The 24,176-nt window shown below is 37.7% G+C and overlaps 2 protein-coding genes across 2 annotated transcripts; one reads left to right on the plus strand and one right to left on the minus strand.

The window, feature by feature from the left end:
• Positions 1-4,987: 4,987 nt before the first annotated feature.
• On the minus strand, positions 4,988-15,214 carry LOC145473610 (angio-associated migratory cell protein-like). The gene is made up of 11 exons (XM_081455058.1): positions 15,104-15,214; positions 14,221-14,340; positions 12,964-13,083; positions 12,097-12,236; positions 10,826-10,970; positions 10,259-10,342; positions 8,740-8,855; positions 8,253-8,335; positions 7,661-7,751; positions 6,695-6,849; positions 4,988-5,974 (listed from the first exon to the last, which is right to left on the minus strand). The coding sequence occupies exons 1-11, from the start codon at positions 15,207-15,209 to the stop codon at positions 5,899-5,901; spliced, it is 1,236 nt and encodes a 411-aa protein (XP_081311184.1). The 5' UTR covers positions 15,210-15,214; the 3' UTR covers positions 4,988-5,898.
• A 16-nt stretch (positions 15,215-15,230) lies between these two features.
• On the plus strand, positions 15,231-24,009 carry LOC145473611 (tubulin polyglutamylase complex subunit 1-like). The gene is made up of 10 exons (XM_081455059.1): positions 15,231-15,446; positions 16,744-16,834; positions 18,391-18,521; positions 19,326-19,389; positions 20,147-20,262; positions 21,051-21,104; positions 21,551-21,632; positions 22,028-22,085; positions 23,082-23,165; positions 23,928-24,009. Exons 1-10 carry the CDS (start codon positions 15,356-15,358, stop codon positions 23,943-23,945), a joined length of 789 nt encoding a protein of 262 aa, XP_081311185.1. The 5' UTR covers positions 15,231-15,355; the 3' UTR covers positions 23,946-24,009.
• Positions 24,010-24,176: the final 167 nt, after the last annotated feature.

A 24,176-nucleotide genomic window follows, 5' to 3' on the forward strand; every position in this document is an offset into this window, starting at 1 on the left:
TCTCGACCGAAGTTTTCTTCGAATGTGGAAGGGCAAGACTAATATATATTCTTTTTCAAAGCCTATTTTACCTCAAGGAACAACATCAGCTGCAAAATTTTCAAGAATAGACTTAGCTGAGTTGAAATGAGTACGTTTAGCTGATCTTAATGTCACTAGCTTCTGTTATTTCTGATGGTTGTAGGCTAAGATCGTCTTAAAATAACGAAAGCTTCTACTTAATTCTTCTATGCCACTTGGCTCGTATGCAGACTGGTGAGTAAGAAAGGTAAACACAGTATCTATGCATGATCAATAGCTAACTTCTCATGACAATTTTAATAGATCGTAAGACGGCTTAAATAATTTATATTGTGGCAATCCTTAGGGCGAGCGCAGTTCTTAAAATGAGATACGCATTTTTTAATTGTCCACTATTTTCCGCCGGGAGTGGAATGAAAATTTAAGGGCTAGATTTCAAGCTTTTTAAGTTGCTATTTTATTACGGACTGGTTGTAAAGAGGCGGTGAAATGTGTAGGCGAATAACAACATTAGCCATTGTAGACTAGCAGAATTTCTCTAGGCCTTAGCCCGGTCCTTCTTGTATGTACCGTCAAGAGCTCGAGCCAATATTTACAGACAGTAACTATCGCCCGACAGGCTGATGCCACAGTTTTGCATAAAGCTTTCTTCAAAATCATTGAGTGAAAGATACCTATGCGAATCGGATTGTTTGATATTTTTGGTGACGCAGTGGATGCCATGCTTAACAAAACATGGTACTATCGGCATACTTATTGTGAAATTACGAAATGAATTTGCCAAATTGTATTTGATACTTTAGGAAATGGTACTTCAAGATATTCTGGGCAATGGTGCTTTGTAAATTGTGAAATGTTAATATTTTGAATTTCCTAAATCTTCTCCGCCAGTTAGGAAATGGTACTTACACTGAGATACTTTGCGAAGTGCAAGTTGAACTTCCGAAATGGAGTTTTTACTTAAGATACTTTGCAAAATGCTACTTTGGTACTAAAGGAAATGGTACCGGATGATAGTTCATTTAATGATTCTCTGAAATTTGTGAAATTGAAATATTTTGAATCTGCGAAATTGCGTTTACCATTTAGGAAGTGATACTTCAAAATACTTTGCGAAGTTTTTTTACAACATATAAGTTGTAACTTTAAGTGAAATATACTTTACGAAATGTTACTTTGTATTTTGGTACCATAGGAAATGGTATTTCAAGATCACCAAATGATTCTTTGCAATTTCTGAAATTTTAAGATTTTGAATTTGGGAAATTGGGTTTACCACGTAGGAACAGATACTTCAGGATACTTTGGGAGATTTTTTAAAACTTAAAAGTTGTAACTTACGAAATGGAATTTTTCACTTTAAGAGAAATATTACTTGAGATACTTTGAGAAATGTTCCTTTGGTTTTAGGTACCATAAGAAATGGTATCTCAAGATCATCAAATGATTCTTTGCAATTTGTGAAATTTTAATATTTTGAATTTGCGAAATTGCCATTACCACTTTGGAACAAATACTTCAAGATACTTTTCGAAATATTTTACAACTTAAAAGTTTTATCGGACGAAATGGAATTTTCCATTTTTTCTTAAGAGAAATATTACTTAGGGATACTTTGCGAAATGTTACTGTATTTGGTTACCATAGGAAATGATACCTCAGGATCACCAAATGATTTTACGCAATTAATTTGAGAAATTGAATATACTGAATTTGCGAAATTGCGTTTGCAGCTGAGGAAATGAAACTTCGCGAAATTTTTAAAACCTTAAAAGTTGTAACTTCCGAAATGGAATTTTTCACTTTAAGAGAAGTATTACTCGAGATACTCAGTTGCGAAATGATTCTTTATATTTTGGTAACATATATAGGAAATTATATCTCAAGAACTCTTTGTAATTTGTGAAATTTGAATAATTGAACTTGAGAAATTGCGTTTACCATTTAGGAACTGATACTTCAAGATACTTTGCAAAATTTTAATACGTAGATTGCAGAATGATGTTTCAAACTTAAAGAAGTAGTGGATATGATACTTTGCAAAAAGTAACTTTGCACGTTGAGGCTATCACTTGGTGCTTTACGAAATAGTACTTCACATTACTTTGGAAATGTCACTTTATAGTCTGTGAAGTACTGCTTGAAGCGGAGCGGATCTTCAATCAACTTTGTGACGGGTTGTTTTTGCTTTATAAGGCTTATCTGGGAGTGACCTTGTCAGACACATTTTGAAAAGAACATTTCGTTTCGTCTGGTAAAGATAGCGCAAGCTGTACTTTGAAAAACTCTCCATGAACGTAACTGAACCTAAAGCGGGATCCTTGGTTATAATATGTCCCATGAACGAGATGGTTTGAAAGCAGGAGTACCAGGTGGAAAAGATTGCCATGGCCACGACAGCAATAATCCTGAACATCCTAAGCTTTCCTGTGACGATCCTGATGAATGTGCTGGTGATAATGGCGGTAAAGACAAGACCCAGATTGCAAAGCAAATATAACATTTTGCTGGCCTGTTTGGCAGGAACAGACCTGTTAGTAGGACTGGCTTCACAGCCGAGTTTCATCGCGACACAGGTTTATGTCATAAAAGGTTTATCTGTAATTGAATACTGTCGATACCATAAGGAAATCTACCTGATATTTGGAATTCCTGTTCTAGCATCTCTGTTTCATTTGACACTTATCAGTATCGAACGGTTTGTAGCCATAAAATACACTTTTCGTTATGTAACAATTGTTACGGGGCTTCGTTTAAAAATAGCGGTTGTAGGTTCCTGGATCATTGCATGTTTGCCAGTAATTCTGCAAAGCTTTTTTGTAGAGTTTAAAATCATTATGAGGGACGCAGCTGCTTTGTTCAGCTTGATAAACCTTTCGTTGATACTTTACTGTCATTTATCGGTTTATTTTGTAACCCGCCGACACGAGAAACAAATCAAATCCGAACAAGTGTCACTACAAGCCGCTGCTGACTTTGTAAAGGAGAAGAAAGCTCTGAAAACTACCAGGATGATTATAATGGCTTTGCTAGTGTGCTTTCTCCCCTTGATTGTGCATTATTTCCTTTTGCACGCCTATTTTAAGAGTAGTAGTTACATTGTAAACGTAATAGTTTTGTCCCAGCCCATTTTCGTATCGTTTTTCTTACTCAATTCTCTATGCAATCCGATTATATACTGCTATAGAAATAAGTCGTTTGGAAAGACATGCAAGGAGCTGCTTAAAATGAAGTGCACAAACTTTAACGACGAATAAAATCTTATTACGTAAGTCCGTAAAACAATGGCTTGTAATATCGACTATTCCGGAGTTACTGATATTACAGAATTCATTAACATTGTGTTGGAATAAACTTTCTTTGAAGTTGACTTAGAGTGTTGCCGGTTTCTTCGAAGGAGAGAAAAACTGAAGAACATGACAAGTTACCATCTAGCCACCATTCAGTTTTGTTTGTTTTAGTTTCAATCCTGCAACATGAAAAACTGGGGTCTCGTTAAATTTTGATAGGAATTATAGAAAGGCGTGTATTTGGAAAAATAGGCCTTGCATTGGGAATTAATCCCTAATCTAATTTTACTTATCCTGAGCCACTGAGCCAGACAATCAGTCGACGACAGCTACCAATTTCAAAGAAGAAGCGTAAGACAAGATACGTCGACGTAAACTTTAATTTCAAATCCTGCTACATGAAAAGACGGGTTTAATGTGAAATTTTGAGGAGCTAAAATTAACACCATGGCGTGCATTTTTACGTATCAACAAGAAAATAAAAATTAACTGTTGTTTGAAGTTGAACAAGTCTTTTTTTAAAGTTAATTTAAAATTTCTCAACTGAAAGTACTGTATTTTAAAGAACAATGGTAAATTTAACTCTTGTATTGGGAAATAAGTTCCTTGGGGAATTTCATTTCTCCCGAGTCTCTGGGAGTAAATCAGTCGACGGCAAGAAGGTACAAAACGATATGCCGGCGGTCTAATTATGAAAAATAAACATTCTTATATGAAAAATGCGTTGTCTTGGCCAGGCCGATTGTTGACGAGGTCCAAACGTAAGCACAGACACAAGAGACAAGTAGACAAGTGTCACTCAAATCGTAATATAGACATTATCTACCGACCGGCTGATGCCACAATTTTGCATCAAGTCTTCTTAAAAATCATTGCGTGATAATCAGTCGACGACAGCTGCCATTAAGTGAAGAAGCTGAAGACAAGAACTTTTTTTAATGTAAGTCTTGATGACGAGTAATAGTTATATCACTCGATGCATTTTTGCTCTCTTTTCATTGGTTGAGAGCCCACCACCTGACCTGCATAAAACTGCCTACGAGTAATGATCTGCTCATGCGTAGCACCGTCTTGATGTGTTTCGCTGCTAATAATATTCGGCTCATGCGTAATATTGTAACCACGTTCTCGGGTGAAAAATGACAGATCGCCTCCCTCAGCTGTCAGAGAATGATTTAAATATGAAAACAAACTTGGTGACTGAATAATAAAACCATTATTGGACTTGGTTATTGCAAAATATCGTAACTTGTCAGTGTTTTGCAGATTAATTATTATCCTCAGCCTTCGGCTTCAGCAAAAAATTGATCTGCTCGCCAATGACAAATCACGCTATTTTGCTCAACCTCGTCCAATAACTGTTACTTATTTAACACCTTTATTCGTGGCAGTACTAAACTATTGGCCCTGAGAGAAACAGTGACTTCCACTCTCTGGAGACCCTCACCCTCCGAAGTGAGCAAGGAAAAATGAGGGAGAGAAAATGCCCTCTGGTAAACTGGGGCCAAGGCGCGGTGACAGCTCGTCATAAGCCGACTCCTGCCCAGTTTCTAGAATCACTGTTTTCATTCTAGTAAGCGATTCATTTAAAGTCAAATTTATTTTGCCATGTGAGATTGGCGCGACCCGAGATGGCAGGATAACACTTGTCTAATTTATTATCAAAGAATAACTTTAAATATTTTAAACCATTTATTCCCTTGTATAGTTTGATTACCAACTGTTAATTAATTCACATATGTTGACTATAAACATATTTGTGAAGCATTCCAGCATTAGAAAGTTGAAGCAGGGATGTAACTTAATCTTATCGCAAGCTGAATAAAGAGCTCGTGTGTAAAATTGTGACCTGTGATACGGGGTTGAAACAGTGACATGGTGATGGAGGCTAATACAATCACAACGAATGACATTAAGACGGAATCCACCAGAAGTTTGAGTAGCAAGTGGACAAAAACCTAGTATCAAGATTATTTACATCGTATTGCAAACTTTTGTACGACTGTTCTAAATATCTGCTCAAAAAAAAAAAATCATTTCTAGCAAAACCAAACGTCGAAAACGAATGTTGAACTTCGTATGAAACACTTGAAAGTACTGGTGAAATGAAACTGATGACGAAATTTTGCCTGTGTTTGCACAAGTTCTCTGAACTTTGAAATTTATTTTCTCTCGTTCCCATGGGAAATTGTTTTCGGTGTTATTTCAGGAAATTATTTATGTATTTAGCTTTAAGAAAATGTAAAAATGACTGTAAAATACTTAAAATTATTCTTGTACCTGATTTTTGTCCACTAAAACCTGAAATTGCTCGATTTTCTATCGGATTACGTCTTAACTTCTGTTAAAATTTTATCGATTTCAGCGATGTGAACACCGGCTCATAACGTGGCTTTCATCAACTGTACTTGCGAAAACCTCGACTAAAAAGTAATCCAGGGTTTGTAACCAGTCCAAGGCAAGGTCTCTTCCAACATTAGAGTATGAAGGCGGCAGTGCTATGCAAGGGTCGAGAACTTTGTACTGGGAAGGGAATCATTATGTGCTAAATAGTATTTTAAGACATCTTTAGTGTTGTTTTTTATTGTCATCTTCCGGGTGTTTGCACTGTAAATACTCTTGCTGTACTGTCCCCTGATCCTGTCACTAGAAAGCTACCATCTCTGCAAACACAACATTGAATTAACAGAACGTTGAATTTTTAAACTTAAAACCATGGTTACACCCTAGGGTTTCATCCACACATGTAGATGTTAGAACCATCTTGTGCAGCATAGTTAAGATACTACCACATGAAAGTACTGCTCAATAGCTTTAATTTGAATAGTCACACACTAGGGTTTCATCCGCAGACTTAAAAGTTAGAACCACCTTGTACAGCATAATAAACAGTACCACATGAAAGTACTGCTCAATAGCTTTCACTTGAATGGTCACACACTAGGGTTTCATCCGCAGACTTAAAAGTTAGAACCACCTTGTACAGCATAATAAACAGTACCACATGAAAGTACTGCTCAATAGGTTTCATTTGAATGGTCACACACTGGGGTTTCATCCACAGACTTAAAAGGAAGAAACACCTTGTACAGCATAATAAACAGTACCACATGAAAGTACTGCTCAATAGCTTTCATTTAAATGGTCACACAGTAGGGTTTCATCCAGACTTAAAAGTTAGAACCACCTTGTATGGCATAATAAACAGTACCACATGAAAGTACTGCTCCACAACTTTCGTTTGAATGGTCACACACTAGGCTTGGTTTAATTCACAGACTTAAAAGTTAGAACCACCTTGTACAGTATATAAATAAAAAGTACCACATGAAAGTACTGCAGCGATACAATCTGAACGATTTTTATAAAGTTTCTTGCATTACCTTGACACAGCAAGATCTAGGATTTCTCCATTGTGGCCACGCCATTCTCTCTCACAGCTTCCTGAACGACTGTCCCAAAGTCTGACCACACCATCCAGACATCCAGTGTAGACAAGAGGTGTTGAATGATCCCACTTCAATTGCACTACTCCACCCTGACAAAAAAAAAAAAAAAAAAAAAAATCAAAATTGACATTATTTAGAGGAGCTCAGTCATGACATTTTCGAGTTATTTTGGCCATGTACAAAACTACCTTTAAATTGAAGAAAACCCGGAAATAATAGTTTACTATGATAGAAAAACACCAAAGAAATAATAATAAACCATAAAGGAACAAGGATGGTTGAAGGAGCTCAGTCACGGTTTGCACATATTGAAAAGTTTAGCCTCCATTTTTCAAATTCCTCATTTGTAATCTGTGTTAATCTTCTCCATCCTTAGCCATCCTTGTTCTCTTATGGTTTATCATTATCTCTTTGGTGTTTTTGTATCTTATTAAACTGTTATTTTCAGGTTTCCTACCATTTAAAGGTAATTTTGTATGTGGCCAAAATAACTCAAAATACAGTGACTGAGCTCCTTTAAGGATGGAGAAGATTAGCACTGTTTACAAGGACATGCAGTTCGCTTGCTTCATTTAAATCAAAAGTCAAGGCCCATCTTTTTAAAGGTATTTATAAACTGTAATTATAATTACATTTACAGTAGCTCTTTTAGTTTATATCTAGTTTATTCATAAATTCTGTACAGCACTGCTGGATTCTGAAGAAGCAGCGCTATATAAGACTACATTTATTAATTTATTATTATTATTTACAAGTGATTAACTTGAAAAATTCAGGCTAAACTTTTCAAGATGTGCAAACCATGATGTAGTTCCTTTAAATTGTGTTGGCTCCTCTATCATCTTATCATAGAAAGATGGTCGAGCAAGACTTGGAAAACAATAGTGATACAGTACTTACAGGATGTTTACACTGTTGTCGAAGTCTGTATGACGAGAGATCCCATATACCAAGGACGCCACTCAAGGATGCAGTTGCCAGCATGGGTTGCCTGTGGGCAAGTCATATGAGGTACCATTACATGAAAGCACAGTGAACAAATGAAAGAGAAAATAATATTGTCTATGCTAGAAAACCATCATAGACAGTCTATTTAACCAGAGAAAACGGTCTTTTCTGACCCTAAAGGTCTGAGGATACCAATGACATTTCAGTGGTACAAGTAGCATTAGCTCAATTTTCTGCAGCAGGTAATCACTAATTAGAGTGAGCTTATCAGCTCCCTCCCTAGTGGTGACTCCACTCCATCTCACTACATGTGAACACCAACACAATTTTTAAAAGTTTGCATCAACAATTTTCCAGTAGCCATCAAATTATCTTTGTTGGTAAAAGGCACTGTGAGAGTTAAATGTCTTGCTCTAGAACAAACCAGAAGGTTCTTGCCAGAGCTTCAGAGCTAACCTCTTAATCAGATCAGGAGACTAACCTTTTAAAGGCTACCACACCTCTCACAAAGGGGCTCTAGGTCTGCTAGTCAAATAACACTTACTGAGGAGAGAATCCAACCGCTTCAATGGAAGGTGGTGAATCACTATCATCAGATTGAAAACCTGCTGCTAATGTACTCAGTACCTGTCAGTAAATCAATTTGATGGATATGGTTCAAAAGTCTTTTTAGTTTAACAATATATATTTAATTCTTGGAGGTTGAGGACCCAATTGGTTCATTAGCACTTTTGCTTTACTTGGTAGTTGCATGAAGCAGCTGGGAGTACAGATGCAACCTCCCATTCCTCTTTGCTACATGTAGCAGGATCCCCCCTGTATTCTGTCACAATAAAGTTATCTCAAAAGGGGCAAACAGGGGGTAGCCTGAGAGTAAGGGAGGGGGAAGGGTGGGAACTCTACCAAAAAACTGAGTACAAAATGAGGACCCTGGCTGTACTGGTGCTTTCAACTTAAGAATCAAGGCATGTATGCCTTGTGTACACGAACAGCAGATACATTAATAACATGAAAATGTTCCAGATTCTTGCCTTGCCACTGTTGGTATTCACTACTTTAACTGTCGAGTCTTCTGATCCTGTTGCTACAAGTACATTGTCTCTGTGTGCATCTACGCAGGTGATTGAGCCTTGGTGAGACGTGCCATCTGGAGAGTGGAGCAGTTACAACTTAGTCTTTTCATATTGTTTATTTGTATCTGAAAATGTATTTGCTGTCCTAGTTAAGCTTGTCATGGGCTTGTTTATAAAGTACTGGAACCTAAAGTTCAGCTGAAACAAAATGCTGCAAATATGTGCAGTGTATGTAACCTGGAATCAGACGACTAATTTATCCACTTGATTTCTCAAACTCACTTGTGATCCTTTGTTATTATGCCAATTTGTAGAGACTGTATAGAAATCAAATCTTCGCATTATTTATTCACTTTGCCTTGAGAATTGTGTCATGATGACACCGAAACGTTGGCTTTTGACGTTAATATTCACCTGCTTATGTTTTAAAAAATCCTTTTTGATCAAGCATTTAATAATTCATCAAGTTTTAAAAAACAAAGGAAATTATGACTGTGACATTGCTTGAATATCCGATCTTAATGAGGATACATTTTTACGATTTTATTTCTCAGTTGTGTCCTTACTTTTAGTTTTAATTGAGAAGATATACATGTATCAAACACTTAACACAGTATTTGACCACATTTCCAATCACCTCGTAGCTCATAAACATAGTTCCCTGCACGTCATATTATCAACTTTCTTTTCAGTGTTTGGAAATGTGATCAAAAAAGGTTTTTCATGTTTGATATATTACTTCTTAAAGCTTTTATCCATTTTCCTGTTAAAGGCTTTCACAGAAATATATTACACATATCACACTTGTAACGACAAGTGGATAGACAACAGTGTCTGCAAAACAACTTATTTAATGCACTAAGCAGCAACGACGAAAACTACAACATGGCCGACCACATGAGCCCCTTGTCATGTGATCCGTGAGGCGGGAACTGGACTTGTACTTCATGTACGCATACTCGTTACAACATTCAGAAGTATTGTGTGGATATGAATTAGTCACTGATCAAAGCCAGGGTTTGCTATCTTTTCAGTGTTTGCTCGGTTTACATGCAGATATACAGCTGCCACTTCTCAAGTGATAGTATATTAACCATTTTGCAGCTGTCCTGGCGAAGACAGTAATTTCTTCTGACGGTTATTTGAATAAGAAATTGAGCATTGTTCTAGACAAGAGCCTTGCATGTCTGGACCAGACTCCACCAAAAGTTGACAAGAGTTCAACAACAATAATATCATCTTACTCTGTTTGAAACTCTTGAGCATTTCTCAGAGGGTCTCATCAACTCATGTCGTCTCTTGTTGAATCTCAGTAGCTGAAAGTCGATGGCAACCTCATTTTCAGGTCTCTTGTCTTCCCAACTTTTTTGTTTGCAATGGCTACCTTTCCAGCTCCATTATGTGTACAACACTTTACTCCCCGAACTGGATTAATGAACTGAATGTCACCAAACTAAAAGGACTGTATATTAATTACCTGATAGATGAAAAGTGTGCATCCCTTGCCTCAAATCCCAAACTTTAAGGGTGCCATCTTCATATCCAACACTGGCTCTTTTACCTTATAACCACAAAAAATACATATGGTAACTAAGAGTTCCTCATATGTCCCGCTAGTCTTTCTGAGACAAATTCTTCTCATTTTCTTGTTCAAGCAATCAAAACAGTTATTCCAAAGTAAAGGCAACCTCCTTCGTGGTTTTTAATATGTAAAATCTGGGCAATGCCTGAGAATAGAAAAGAAGTCTGCATACGAGCCAAGGGCCCACCAGGCCGGAGCTTATCCCAGTTTCCGTAACACGAAGCACCTGGGAATATTTCTACTCCCCCATGGATAGGATGCTAGTCCATCGCAGGGTTACCCCCAGCATTAAATCCGCCGGTACCCATTTATACACCTGGGTGCAGAGAGGCACTGTGAGAGTAAAGTGTCTTGCCCAATAACACAACACAATGTCCCCGGCCAGGACTCAAACCTGGACCGCTTGATCCGGAGTCGAGCATTATGCCTGAGAATGAGAACCTTAAAATCAATTCCATTTACCGTCATTCATGAATACTCCACAAGTTGATCGGCAGCCATGACTTTGGAATGTTTTACAGTCTCCACTGGGAATCCTCCACATCCATACATTACCATCTGCTGTACCAGCTAGTAATATATTTGCTTCATTATGCCACTCTAGCCACTGAGATAACATATTAAATAAATTGAGGCAGGAAAGAAAACAATCATAAAAGGGACCAAATGTGGCAATAACATTGGTTTTATGATTACTAAGAGCCTGATTTTTCTGTGAGCATTATATTTTATGGTCAATGACATGAAGCCAAACTGACTACTTTTCATAGAACACAATGGCAAGAAGCCTCATTTTAGTAGGCAATTGCACTTAGGATTACAGTCCAAAACCTACAATGTTATGTATTGTAAACTGAGCCAAATATCAAGAGCAAGTGCATGTCCAATCAAATTCTATCTGTAATTACAAGCCACTCAGCTGCATTTTGTTGGAAATCCACAAATCTGATTGGTTCTCTCATTGTTTTCTATTTGCTGATGAACAACGATCATATTATCCTTACAACCAAGTAGTTAATACAAAATTGTAAGATTTGTGCTGTAAACGTATTAGTCAAGAGTGTCTACTAAAACAATCAGAATACTTGTCCTTGTTTTCAATGAGTGATAGTCAACCCAGCTACGTCTTGTTGAACATTTGCTGACAGAAAACTCTTGTAGTCTAATTGATAATTAGACAACAATGGGACAACCAATCAGAATTGCAGACTTCCAAAAGAACCCCTTGAGTGTCTACATTGTGGCAATAAATTAAAACTGTTTCAAAAATGGCAAAGTGTTTCTTTGTGATAACATCAACTTGATTTATTACTTGAAAGAATTCAGGAGAGATCTGTGTTATGAGAGTCCTTGTGATTCTCTAAAACTCCAATCTCACCCCTCTGTAGTCTCTGTGTCCTGAATTGTTGTAGTTTTATAATGTTTACTCTATTTCATTTTTTTCTGATTAATGGTGCCATGCAATCTTGACTAATCAAGATCATGTCAAATCAACAGATTCGGTTTTATTATCTTGAAAATCATTTAAAGCTACTAGAACGGTTTTCAATTGAGTGTCGAAAGTAATTAGATAATAACTTTGGTTTTGGTTTTGGTTTAACTTCGGTTTGAGATTGGCTGTCAGTAATCTAATTGGTAAGTTATTGGTTTGGTTTTGGTTTTACGACACTCAACTGAAAACCGCTCTAACAATACAATAAAGGAAGTAGGTTTATACAGTCATGTAATCTCACCTCTAGGTCTGTCGTCTCAAAATTCCAGACTTCTTTTTGCGTAGCGACATCCCAAACTGTGATCAAGCCACTCATATCACCAGTAGCAACAAGTTTAGAATCATGGCTGAAAGCTGTACACGTCACTGAGTCCTTGTGACCTGCAAGGGGAAGAAAGAATCACTACAGAGCCACTAACTAACAGAAGTTAACTAGTTAAAAATAATTGCATATGGAACATAGACTAAGTGATTACAGCAATAATTTGAAGTTTCCTTTTATTAGAAGTTCAAATGCTATTAAATTGTTAGCCAACTAAAAGACAAACTGAAGTTAACGGTACCATCAATTTACATGAAATGCACTTGAAATTGTTTCATTTCTGCCTCTAGAGGCAAATGACTATAATTGCCTAAATGATGTATGAGACTGCAAGGGAACACTGGGAAGACATGAGAAGGGCTCAATAAAATGGCAATCAGGTTGTCTGGGAAAAGTAGATTAGAGACCCTGGGAATGAGGCTGCCATCAGGCAAGTCATCTGCCATCTTAAGCAACAAAAAGTAAACAAGACTTGCCCAGGGTAAGCTGCTTGTTAAAGGGAAAGCTGGAATTCATGTTTTTTTTTTGCGTACCCCGCATGAGCTGATGGAGGACAAATAGACTATCAACAACAGAGTCTGGCAGTGGAGAGCCACATACATGGTAGAAAGCCTAGTAATTGCCTCATGATGTCTCAAAGACGACTAATTCAGTCAAGTCAAACTAGGGTTTTCTGTGCTCAGAATAATGAAATAATGCCTTGTAGCTTCTTGTATGAGACCACAGGATAATTAAAACTAGTAGCATAACTTACAATCACTATACTTAAATACAAGATTGCTATACCACGGCATTCCATGAGAGTCTCTCCATCTTGTATTCGCCAAACATATGCCTTGTCATCTTCTCCTCCAGAAACTGCCATGGAATTGTTTACTGGGTCAATTGACACTGAGAAAATGGAGGCTGAAGACAAGGGCAATGATTGAACAGTGTTAATGAAATAAAAAACAAAACATACTGCTAACAGTTTGAAGAAAGTCAGAGGCATGCCTGGGGGAGAGATGTTACTCCGGTTTTTTTACTGCTACGTAACCTTTGAAATCAAAATGCTCAAGATTGCAATAGGCTTGCGTCAATCATAAGGCAGTATCTTATATGGAATACTGGTCTACCGATGTGGCTTCACACCACCGGAGGCCTTCCATCAACAACAATAATGTTGCAGATTGGGCTCAAGCAATAACATAATTTCATAGCTACATATATCTTCTCTATAAACATTCAAACTTTCTGAAGAATTTGTCATTGCCAACATTTTTACTGTGAATGTGATCAAAAGCTGCTTCATTTCTCAGACCATGAAAGGTACTACTGTTTGATTGACAGAGGTCAATTGCCAATTAGCATTTTGATTTTGAAGATCATTCAAGGAGCAGTGAAAACAGTGTTAATGTCTTTTATTATACTTTGAACTCACTATTTCTTTTCTGATTGGCCGAAAACGTATAGTGAATTTTTGAAATCAGCCCCTGTGATGTCATATCTGCAGATTATACAATAATCATGTCAAGGACACTCAAGGTTACAGATAATCATGTCAAGTTCGGCGCTTTGTGTTGCTTGCCATCAGTGAAGAAGCAAAAACATGACTTCCATTTTTTTCGTTCAATGTATAATAAAACAATAATAATTATTAGACTCGGTTTTTGTGATATCCAGAATAATCAAGGTCGAGGTAGGGGTTGTGAGCTGAAGCCAAGGGCTGAGGCTGATAACCCTTATCGAAACCTTTATTATTCTGGATATCACAGAAACCGAGTCTAATAATTATTGTTTTATTATACATTGAACGAAAAAAATGGAAGTCATGTTTTTGCTTCTTCACTGACGGCAAGCAACACAAAGCGCTGAAATTGACATGATTATCTGTAACCTTGAGTGTCCTTGACATGATTATTGTATAATCTGCAGATATGACATCACAGGGGCTGATTTCGAAAATTCACTGTACGCTTTCGGCCAATAATTGTTTATACTTGATCATTACAATAGTGAAGTGAATCACGTATCAGTGCTGCACAGAAAGGTCTCAGTATTTACCAGTATGTTTTTCATAGCATAAGTCTGCATCGTCGTCTTCACTTATGGCACCATTTTCATCTTCTTGATTGTCTACTTCTTCACTGACTCCAATGTCTTCCATTCCAATAGCAAGTCCATCTGGAAATAAAACATTCATAACAGAGAATAACAACAAATTTATTACTTACTACAGGTAGAAGCCTGATAAACATAATCTCAAGGTGTTCTAATTATATTCATTTCATTAACCAATGTTGATAATTTGCCAGGGGTAAATATATGGAAAATCAGCTAATTTTTCAAAAAACTTATTATGTAGTTAACATGCATGTTTTTTTTTGGATATATCATGTGCAGTAATAACATGTGATAATGATGAAAATTTTGACAAAGGTGATGATTGCAGCAAGGATGTCGAGAATGATAGCCATCATGTACCTTTCACCCCAAGAAAGGTTATTTGAATTTTGAAGTGGAAGGTAGGCTCAAAAGGCAAACTCTTTAAAGGAAATTATGAAGCTAAAAGAGAATTTCCAGAAGGGTAGGAGAATTCTAATTAAAAAAACCATGGGAGAGGAGGTATGGATTATTTCTCGAACAATCTTATGCTGATGGTGTTTATGTATGACTGTTGTAATGATGCTGATGACGATGACAACGCTGATTATGGTGACGACAGCGCAGTTATCGTGATAATGATGATGACGATGATGAAGATTACGATGACGACGACGATGGTGAAACTTATCAGTGAAGAATATTATCCTGACGCTGGAGGAAGTTAACTCAACAGCTAAACAACCACAAAGTATGACAATGAAAGCACCTTACAAGATTCTTGTTCTTAACTTAACTTAAATTACACCTCCACGTGCCAGTGAAGGGTACGAGTGCTTCGTACCTTCTGCAGCTTCACCCTCGTCATCCAAGTCTACCACTTCTACAAAATCATCCTCCAAAAATTCAATGTCCTGTTCTGGACTCTCTGGGTTGTTTTCTTCGTCCATCTCTAGAAGAAACACTTTACTAAGCGCGCAAATAAAAAGTAAACTCCTCCACTGAAAAACTCTGCTCGTGACTGCTTTTCCTACGTCATGTATATGACAGCGTAGTGTAATGCTCGCCCCAGTCTTTTTCTGCTTTCCACTGCAAAATGGCGGACAAGAAGCCTTCCAAAACAAACTTGTTGCTAGATGAACGCGATTTCAAACCAGAGAAAGCAGAGACTCCCCTCGACTTTTTGTGTGAGTATAAGCTCAGATATTATACTTTGATAGGAAGCTACATGTATAATACAGTAGCAAACCTTGTAGAAAATGCCAGAGGAAAATTCTTATTGTCGGATTGTGCCAGCTGTTTATTATGAGCGAGGTATGTAGCAACAAAAATCAAATTATCAGGCCTTAAGTTGCATCTCACCCAGATGTTATTTCCAATGATGACTTAAGATGCTTATAAAGTAGATCCTATCAAGGTTTTGGAAGCCATTGTGACGGCTAGGCAGCAGGCGTCAGAAATTACTGTTTTTTATGGGAATGCAATGGCAGAGGGGTCAGCAGATACAATTCTCTACGGAATTCTGAACAAGTTATGAATAGCAGAATTAAGATATTAGACAAAGGGTTGCAATAACCAAATGTGAGGGCTGTAAATGTAGCTTTGCTAGAAAACGTTCAGTCCCGTTTTTATAATTTTCGATACGTTTGTGAGCGATTTTTCTCGCACAAAGGCGTGAACTTGTAAGCCGTGTGCAACTTCGCGCCATTTTGCGGGAAAAAAATTGTAGACAAACGTATGGAAAATGCGTCAGGATGCTTTCTAGCTCAGCTACATCCCTCAAATTTAGTTAATCGAGTATTTAGTGGACAAAAACTTAGTACCAACATTACTTATATTGTATTGCAAACTTCTGTGCTATTGTTTTAAATATCTTCTCAAAAGAAATCATTTCTAGCAACACCAAATTGGCGAAAACAAATGTTGAAGTTCTTGTGAAACACTTGAAAGTAGTGGTGAAATGCACAATTTCTCTAAACTTTGACATGTATTTCCTCAACTTCCCATGGGAATTGTTTTTGGTGTTATTTCAGGCAAATACTTATATCTTAAGCTTTTAGAAAATGCAAAAAAGACTGTAATATACTTAAAATTATTCTGGTACAAGGTTTTTGTCCACTGAAAGTTAAAACTGCTCGATTTCCTATTGGATATTGTCTTAAGTTCTTCCCTGTTAGCACCCTCTTAAATCTTTGGAATTTGTAAATGTTATATGTGTTTATTTTTTTAATACAAATGCAAAATGTATCAAAGTTTTCATATACAATGTATATTCTTAATAATTTATACATTAAATGTCATCAGAGTCCCATACAAACACTGTCATTGCTGATGCTGTTGCCTACCCGCCAAGATCGCTTCCAAAACCAAAATAAGGTCTATTGCAACTTTTTTAAATGTGCAAAATGTGAAACATTGATCTGTGAGATACATGTTATCTTATTTAAGCTTGGAATATACCTTTTGGTTTCATGTAATCTGCAGCTCGCACTGGTGTCACAAATGAAATAAAAGATGCGATAGCTCTTCTCATTGAAAACAGGCCTGAGGATCCTATAATGTTTATGGCAGAATTGTAAGTAGCTTGTATATATATTTTAAATTGCAACTTATTGTTAACAACCTAAAAAAAATTACGTAATAATCCAAATTGGGAAGGAGGTTGGAGGCTACAGGAGCCAAGTAGGGGTTGTGAATGGTAAAATTATGCGAGACCCTTGAAATTAAATGAAAATTTTGCGAGACCCATGGTTTTTGAAGGACCAGTCAGCACCTCTCCAAGTTGCTCAGTGCATGAGCTATGAATGGTTTCTGTGACATGAAATGTTAATCTTTAAGGAAGTTCAGCCAAGCAAAATGACATAGTTAAACTACAGTACAAGGCTGATGTTGACTTGTTTTACATGTATTTACCACCCTCACTTTACTTTGTGGCTGGAGAAAAGGGGTGGTGAATGGTTCTTCAAAAACCATGGGTCTCGCAAAATTTTCGCTGAATTTCACTGGTCTCACAGTCTCGTTTTTTAGCGGTTATGTGTGTCTTGCAGTCTCGATTTTTTTCAAGGCTAAGAAAGTCGCGAAGTACCGATTTGTTTATTTTTTTTAGTAAACTTAAATGACATCACAACATCTTACAACCTGAACGTCTTGAGTTCGCATTTAAAACACTTTAAATTCTCAGTCTCGCAATTGAGGAAATCAAAATGTCTCGGGCTTGCAAAGAAAAACGCTAATCTTGTCGTCTCGCAAAGTCTCCCGTTCACCATTCACCACCCCTAGACAAGAGACAAGGATAATACAGTAACTGCTATCTGTGATTAATGCTAAATGAAATCCAGGCAAAGATAAAATCAAGCCATTGCTGGCCAGCTATCTGATATGTGAGGGGTACAGGTAGAAGTTCCAGGGGCAATACAATGTGCTTTTCTTGCAGTGTCTTGCTCACTTACACATAATTTTGCTTTAAATTTTTTTCTCCCTTCCTTAGCTCCCGCTTGGGCAAGTACATTATATCTTCCACACATTGTTTCTTCACATTGCTGTGTTGATAGGTGCCTGGAGGTACATGTAGGCTGTGTTTGGTCTGCTCCCTGGTAGGGGAGGAACTCCTATACGAAAAGGTTGGGGATGCTTGTTATCTTGCTTAGGGGAGTAAATCAAGGGTTTTGGTCTCACTTAGAGTGTTCAGGGTGAAATGGCACCATTTTTAGCAGTCAAATGATCTTTTAGGGTGCACTCAAAGGAGTACAGTGACAATAAAAAAACGCTCTCATTTCCATTTTTAGGCTTAATTTCTGTGGCTCTCTCGAGTCCGGGTTAGTAGCATGGGCTTCCTTCCTGAACAGCGACTGATAATGGAGCCTATTCTGTTTTAAGTGGTATCTTTTAGGGGTCAAATAAAGCTTGAGCCACACCCAGATTGGTTCTCTTTAAGGGTTTAATTCAAATTTTCTGATGAGCATCTCTCACTTTTTCATTTGGGAGTCCCCCTCGGGAGATCTGCCATGGTGACTTCCGTGCTGAGGGGAGATTGCTGCTCTCCTCTTTGAGCCTTTAAGGCACCTTCCAATTGATATGTCAATTGGTTTAGAGTAAAATAAGGATTTTAAAATAACGTGGTCCTGCTTTCAGTTTTGACAGTCATGCCAACACTACGACAGCGCTTGTCAAATCTCACCAGAAACTACTTTTGGCTCATCACTCACGACCGTCCTTCCAGAACAACCTTGTTCAAGCCTACAATGTCCTTAAACAGCAAAAGAGTAAGTACTACAAGATTTCTGCACCTAAATTTTAATACACTGTTTATGTACATACATGTAGGAGAGCCGTCATCAAAGTAAATAACTAGAAACTTTATTTTTAAGGTTTGGAATGTTTCTCCTAAGTGCTGTTGCCCAAATCACAAACCTTTTGCCAAACAATTTCAAAACTTAGCTAAACTATCTAATTATAATTGGGAAATTGTACTTATGGGATTGTAGAAGAAGTCAAATTCTTCCAAATATATATGGTTTAAAAAGAAAATTGCTGTAAAATATGAAACGGAAAAATATATAAGTCTGCATAGTAAAAAAACAAAGGATTTCTTTGAAGCTAAATGGATAGTGTCGCCTCTTGTAAAAGCTTAATTATTTAAAGGTGTTAATATGCATTCACTTTCTGTATGTTGACCTATGTAACACTAATTAATATGTTATTTACATTATATTTTGTAAATATTTAGTTATAGTTTGTTGGAATTTTTCTTTGGTTACTATCTATTGTTAGTGATATTGGTGTTTTTAGTGTTGTAATAACATTAGTTGTAGTAGTATTATTAGTACTAATTAGTTGTATTATATTATTAGTATTAGTAATATTAGTTGTTATTATAATTATGTAGGTAAGTAACTAATTTGCTGTATTAATATCAATTTGTTTCAATAAAGAAAAAAAAAAAATTTCCAAAACTGGGGGGCTGCAGCCCCCCCCTCCCCTCAACTTGCACATCTATGTTACTGAATGGTTTAACAGTTTACACTGTAAGAGCATGTATTTATTGAAAAGTCTGTTTATTCTGACAGATAGTAATGGCTTACGAGGACTTACTGGAAAAACTTATAATGATCTGTTGACATTGTTATGCAGGTGAGGTGAAAAGAAAGAGCTGTTGAAGAAATGTCCAGAACAGTTTTTCCTCTCATTTACATATGTGCATACACCCTTTATTGACTTTACCCAAAGGGGCTTTTATTGACTTTCCCCAAAGGGACTTTTTAAAGAGGATACCTAGTAAATTTTAATTTTACAACAATAAGCTACTTTTGGTTTAATTACACACAGCAAAAAGTGCTGTTGAAAATCTTGCAAAGGAAGTCTTGCACAAACTACTGCCCACCCCAAAAAAATCATGCACAACCTAATGGTGACACAAAATATCATGCCCCAGAAAATTGCCTAATGCACCCCCCACAACCCTTAAGGAATAATAGTCAAACACAGGGTCTGGTTAGGAGAATTCACTTCTTCCAATTTGTTTCCCTTTAGCTCCATTTTCCCAAATTTTTTGGAAATTGTCTAACCCCCCTGAAAAAAACATATAAAATGCTTCATACCAGTATGAATAATTGTTTTAGGGATTCATCTTCAAGTTGGAAGAATTTGGTTTTCAATCTGTCATGAACAATAACCCTGAGATGACTGGTTGTGTTGTTCAAAAAACTTTTCATAATGATATTATAAAGTTTGTTATCAGTTTCGTAACGAGGATTATTAGGAATTTACAATTTTTCTGTACGCAGTGCAGACCTATGATGGCAGATAGTTATCTCCTGGCATACATTCCAGACCTACATGTACAATGCTAGATAACTTTTGGTAATCACTGGCTTGGATGTATTTTTAGGGACCTGACTGGTCAAGAGGTGGAGCCTCTTCAAAAACGAATCATGTGTTTAAGCCATGAGGTTGTGCGATTTCCAGTATTTAAACTAGGAGTGTTAGCAACATTCATATATCAAGGTAAAACAAAAAAATTCTTGTCCTCATTTACTAGACTTTCTCAGTTACATCTATTACAAAGCGTGTTACATGTGTTATCCGAGTGTGCGATTAAAATGTCTTGCCTTAAACAAACACAAGGGGAGGAGTGGTGGCCTCATGGTTAGTGCACTCAATTCAAGATTGAGCAGTCTGGGTTCGAGCCCTGACCTCAGAGATATTGTCAGCGTTGTGTTCTTGGGCAAGACACTTCACTCTCACAGTGCCTTTCTCCACCCAGGTGTATAAATGGGTACTGGCGAATTTAATGCTGGGGGTAACCCTGTGATTGACTGGCATCCCATCCAGGGAGGAGTTGAAATACTCCTAGTTGCTTCATCCCTCAGAAACTGGAGATAAGCGCCAGCCTGATGGGCCACTTGGCTCTTACGCAGACTTAACTTAAAAATTACAACTAAATGACTCTTGCTAGGATCAAAACTGGAGTTGAGGGAGGAGAGGTACATTCTATTTTGATATTTGACATTTTCCTTCTCAAGTTGAACTTGACTCGTTAAAATCCATTCATGGAGTTGTTCCTTCCTCCTTCCTGGGTAATGTCCCTGGGGTAATGTGCCCATGTTAATGTCCCCGGGGTAATGTCCCTGGGGTAATATCCCCAGGGTAATGTCCCCGGGGTTATGTCCCCAGGGTTATGTCCCTGGGGTAATGTCCCCAGGGTAATGTCCCTGGCATTACGGCCTTCATGTCACATATATATCTGAAATTCATTGATTGTAATGACATTTGTGAATTCTGTTTCTTTGTAGATTTTTTAAAGCAAGCCGAATCACTGTACAATGAGCTGGATTTGACTGGCAGAGGTTTGCAATTGAAGTTAATGGTAGAAATGATAACATTTAATTTTAGAGTCTAACTATAAAGCTGTTGAAATAATAAATATCATTGGATCTGTTCTTTCAGATCGGCACACACAAAGAGACCAGTCTCTGCACATGGCTTAAGTCCCTGCAACAAGTTGAGGGAACAAATCCCTTCCATGTGAACCAACCATTTTTGTCAAAAAACCTATTTGGTCCTGCGACTTGCCCCACAAATTCAAACTGGTGTGAATTCAAGGGGCCAGTCACTGCATCTTACCCTTCAAAACCCTTCATGTGAATAACCATTTGTCGCAGAAACCAATCCCATGGACTTGTCTTCTTATGGGTGCCGACCCTTGGTCAGTAGATTTGACTGGGTTAGACTGCATTATGCTCTAGGATGGCTAAACACATCCATTTTAATTTGTTGTTTTGTTTTATGTCAGGTAAAGCTGACAAACATCTCTGTGAAGCTGTAATATATGAATTGCATCAAGCTGTACTCAAGACCACGGATGACCCAATCAGGCAAGCTTGGAATACAATAGCTGTGATGTAGTCTCTTAGATTCTGACTGAAAAATCCTGAAATGCGACATGTCATTTTAGCCCCCCCCGGGGGGGGGGTGGGTCAGGGATGCTCATCATCTTGCTTAGGAGTGTAAATCAAAGATGTTTGTCTCACTTAACGTGTTCAAGACGAAATGCTACTATTTTTAACTGCCAAGGTATCTTTTAGGGTGCACTCAAAGAAATAATGAGAAACACCGTCGAGTAGTATCTTTTAGGGTTCAAATGCAGCTTGAACCACATCCAGATTGGTCTCCTTTAGGGGTTTAATTCCTCCGACCTTTTCTACCTTGTAAACATTTGGAACAGGATTTTGTTGGCCATTTTATCACGCTTTGATTTGTCAACTTGCAGTGTCATTCAAGTGGGCTCCATGTTAAGTTCGCAGCGCCTTAACAAAGTCATGGCTGAGGTGGGTACAAATTTCCATGAAACTGCAGCTAAGGACATGCGAGAGAATTCGCTACCAGTTTTCTTTTTTGCCCATACCTAGTACAGTTCTGGTAAATTCTCTCTGTCACGCAACGCTACTCCTTCGGGAGAGGGGTTCTGGATCCTCTCATCCGATAGCGTAACGTTGCGCGACAGAGGGAGAGTGGGAACTGGACTGGCCTACACCAAGCCGGGAAGCATTTAATCTGTAAAAAGCGCGGGAATACGCACAGAAGCCAAGTCACTATTGCTTCCTGATTGGTTGATAAAGCAGCATGTTTGCTCTGATTGGTTACGTACATGTATGTTGTGGAATTTTTTAACAAATTGTGAAGATCTGTTACTGAACGCAAAACTAGCCAAAGTGCAACGATTTTCAATTGCTTTCAACAGTTTAGGAATACCGAGAAAACATGTACCGTCTTTTTTATCGAGTTGTAGAAACACGAGTGGAAATTTGGAAGAACGAGAAATGCTACGGGAACACGACCTAGAGGCGAGTGTTTTCACGGATTTTTCGAGTTCTCCCAAACTTTTGCAATTGCAATGTGTAAAAAAGAGAGATCACCTACATGTATCCATTTTGTATTTTATAATGATCTCCCGATCATTATACTTCAATGAATCAATAAAAAAATCACTTTATGTAAGTGTCGAAGTGTTTAGCATTACTGTGCTAATTCGGAACACTGAAACAAGAAAACACTAAAATATTGTAAATTGAACAGAAACTTGTCAAAAAACCCAACTGTTGGGAGGTTGACCAGTTGGCTATTTACAAAGCGTGGAGGAGTTGAATCTGAGACCACCAAACACTAATTCATCTAGTGGCAGGGAGGAGGATTTGAACTCGGAAACTGCAAGTCACGGCAGTTGTCCACATACGCAAGAGAGGTTTTCTGACGTCAATATATTCTCCCTAAAGAACTGAAAACAGTTTCTCTTGGGGTGATATGTTGCGTTTATTTGTTTTCAGGCTTTGGTGAAGGGTGGTGCAAGTAGCCAGGCGATGGCCGCCGATGAGTTCATTGTGGGCGCAGCAGAAGTCTTGCTTGAGCAGGTTTGACCAGTTTTTGTACTCTATCATGTGACACCCAACTCGAGCCTCCTTTCCATGCAATCTGCAAGCCTGGTAATAGGTTCGGCATTGAATAGGTTTTGTTTCAAACCTTGTTTTCTTAGTGCTGAAAAAAATAGCCTAAGAAAGTACTCTAAGGATAATCCAGGAATAGAAGGCCAAACCCATGTACATAATAATACTGTGTACATACGACGTTACAGCATTCAAACACCCAGAAACGCTAGCTACAAAAAAATGGTTTTCAGCTGAACAGAGATCCCCCTATAAGGGTCAACATCCAGGAATTTTTGGCACATTTTTGGCAAAACGGTGCCATTTATCTTCACTTACGCCAGTTCTGGCCCTCTCTCTGTCACGCAACGCTCCACTCTAAGGAGCGGAGAGAGGATCCACTTTCAAAAGTGTTCCGTTGCGTGACAGAACTGGACTACCTTCGGTTTTGTACTGAATTCGTCAGGAATTCATCGATAAAGGTAGTAACTGAATTGTTAAAGGGAGAACCAAATTATCTGCGTGACTTTGCAATTTGCGATCAAGACTTCATGCATGCGTAACTGAAGATGACTCTCCTTTAACTTCAGTGGAAGAGCATAATGTTTGGGTTTCTATTGATCTAAATTTGTCTTTTGGCATTTGCCTTTTCCAGGTCATGTTCACGATAGCCCCTATAACATTAAGCAGGTTAATTGGCCTTCAGCGATGGGAGTAAAAGTGTTTTTTGTCGTTACTTTTTTCTATCAGATTCCAGATCTCAGATGACGCTTGTGTTTGGTGTTAAAATCTCCATTCACCTGCAAAGCAGCTACAATGAATGAAGGCGACCAAATCTGTAGTTTCTGTATTTAACCATACAATAGCCATACGTATTGAAAATCACACTACGGCAAACTACTTGAAGCCTGCATTTTACACAAAGCTCCGAGGATCAACGTAATAAACAGTTAACTACGACATTTCGTGGTCGAGAATTGACTGGGTCCAGGTGCAGTT

This window comes from Orbicella franksi, unplaced genomic scaffold, assembly GCF_964199315.1.
Source record: "Orbicella franksi unplaced genomic scaffold, jaOrbFran1.1 SCAFFOLD_61, whole genome shotgun sequence".
Taxonomy (NCBI): Eukaryota; Metazoa; Cnidaria; class Anthozoa; order Scleractinia; family Merulinidae; genus Orbicella; species Orbicella franksi.

Bases quoted from the DNA above. Each gene is read 5' to 3' on its own strand.
- LOC145473611 (XM_081455059.1), top strand. From the start codon at position 15,356: ATGGCGGACAAGAAGCCTTCCAAAACAAACTTGTTGCTAGATGAACGC. The intron at 20,263-21,050 runs GTAAAACAAAAA...GTTTCTTTGTAG, and splicing joins AGCAACATTCATATATCAAG to ATTTTTTAAAGCAAGCCGAA. The intron at 21,105-21,550 runs GTTTGCAATTGA...GTTTTATGTCAG, and splicing joins GCTGGATTTGACTGGCAGAG to GTAAAGCTGACAAACATCTC.
- LOC145473610 (XM_081455058.1), bottom strand. From the start codon at position 15,209: ATGGACGAAGAAAACAACCCAGAGAGTCCAGAACAGGACATTGAATTT. The intron at 7,752-8,252 runs GTAAGTGTTATT...ACTTGCCCACAG, and splicing joins GCGGTTGGATTCTCTCCTCA to GCAACCCATGCTGGCAACTG. The intron at 6,850-7,660 runs GTAAGTACTGTA...TTTTTTTGTCAG, and splicing joins GACAACAGTGTAAACATCCT to GGTGGAGTAGTGCAATTGAA.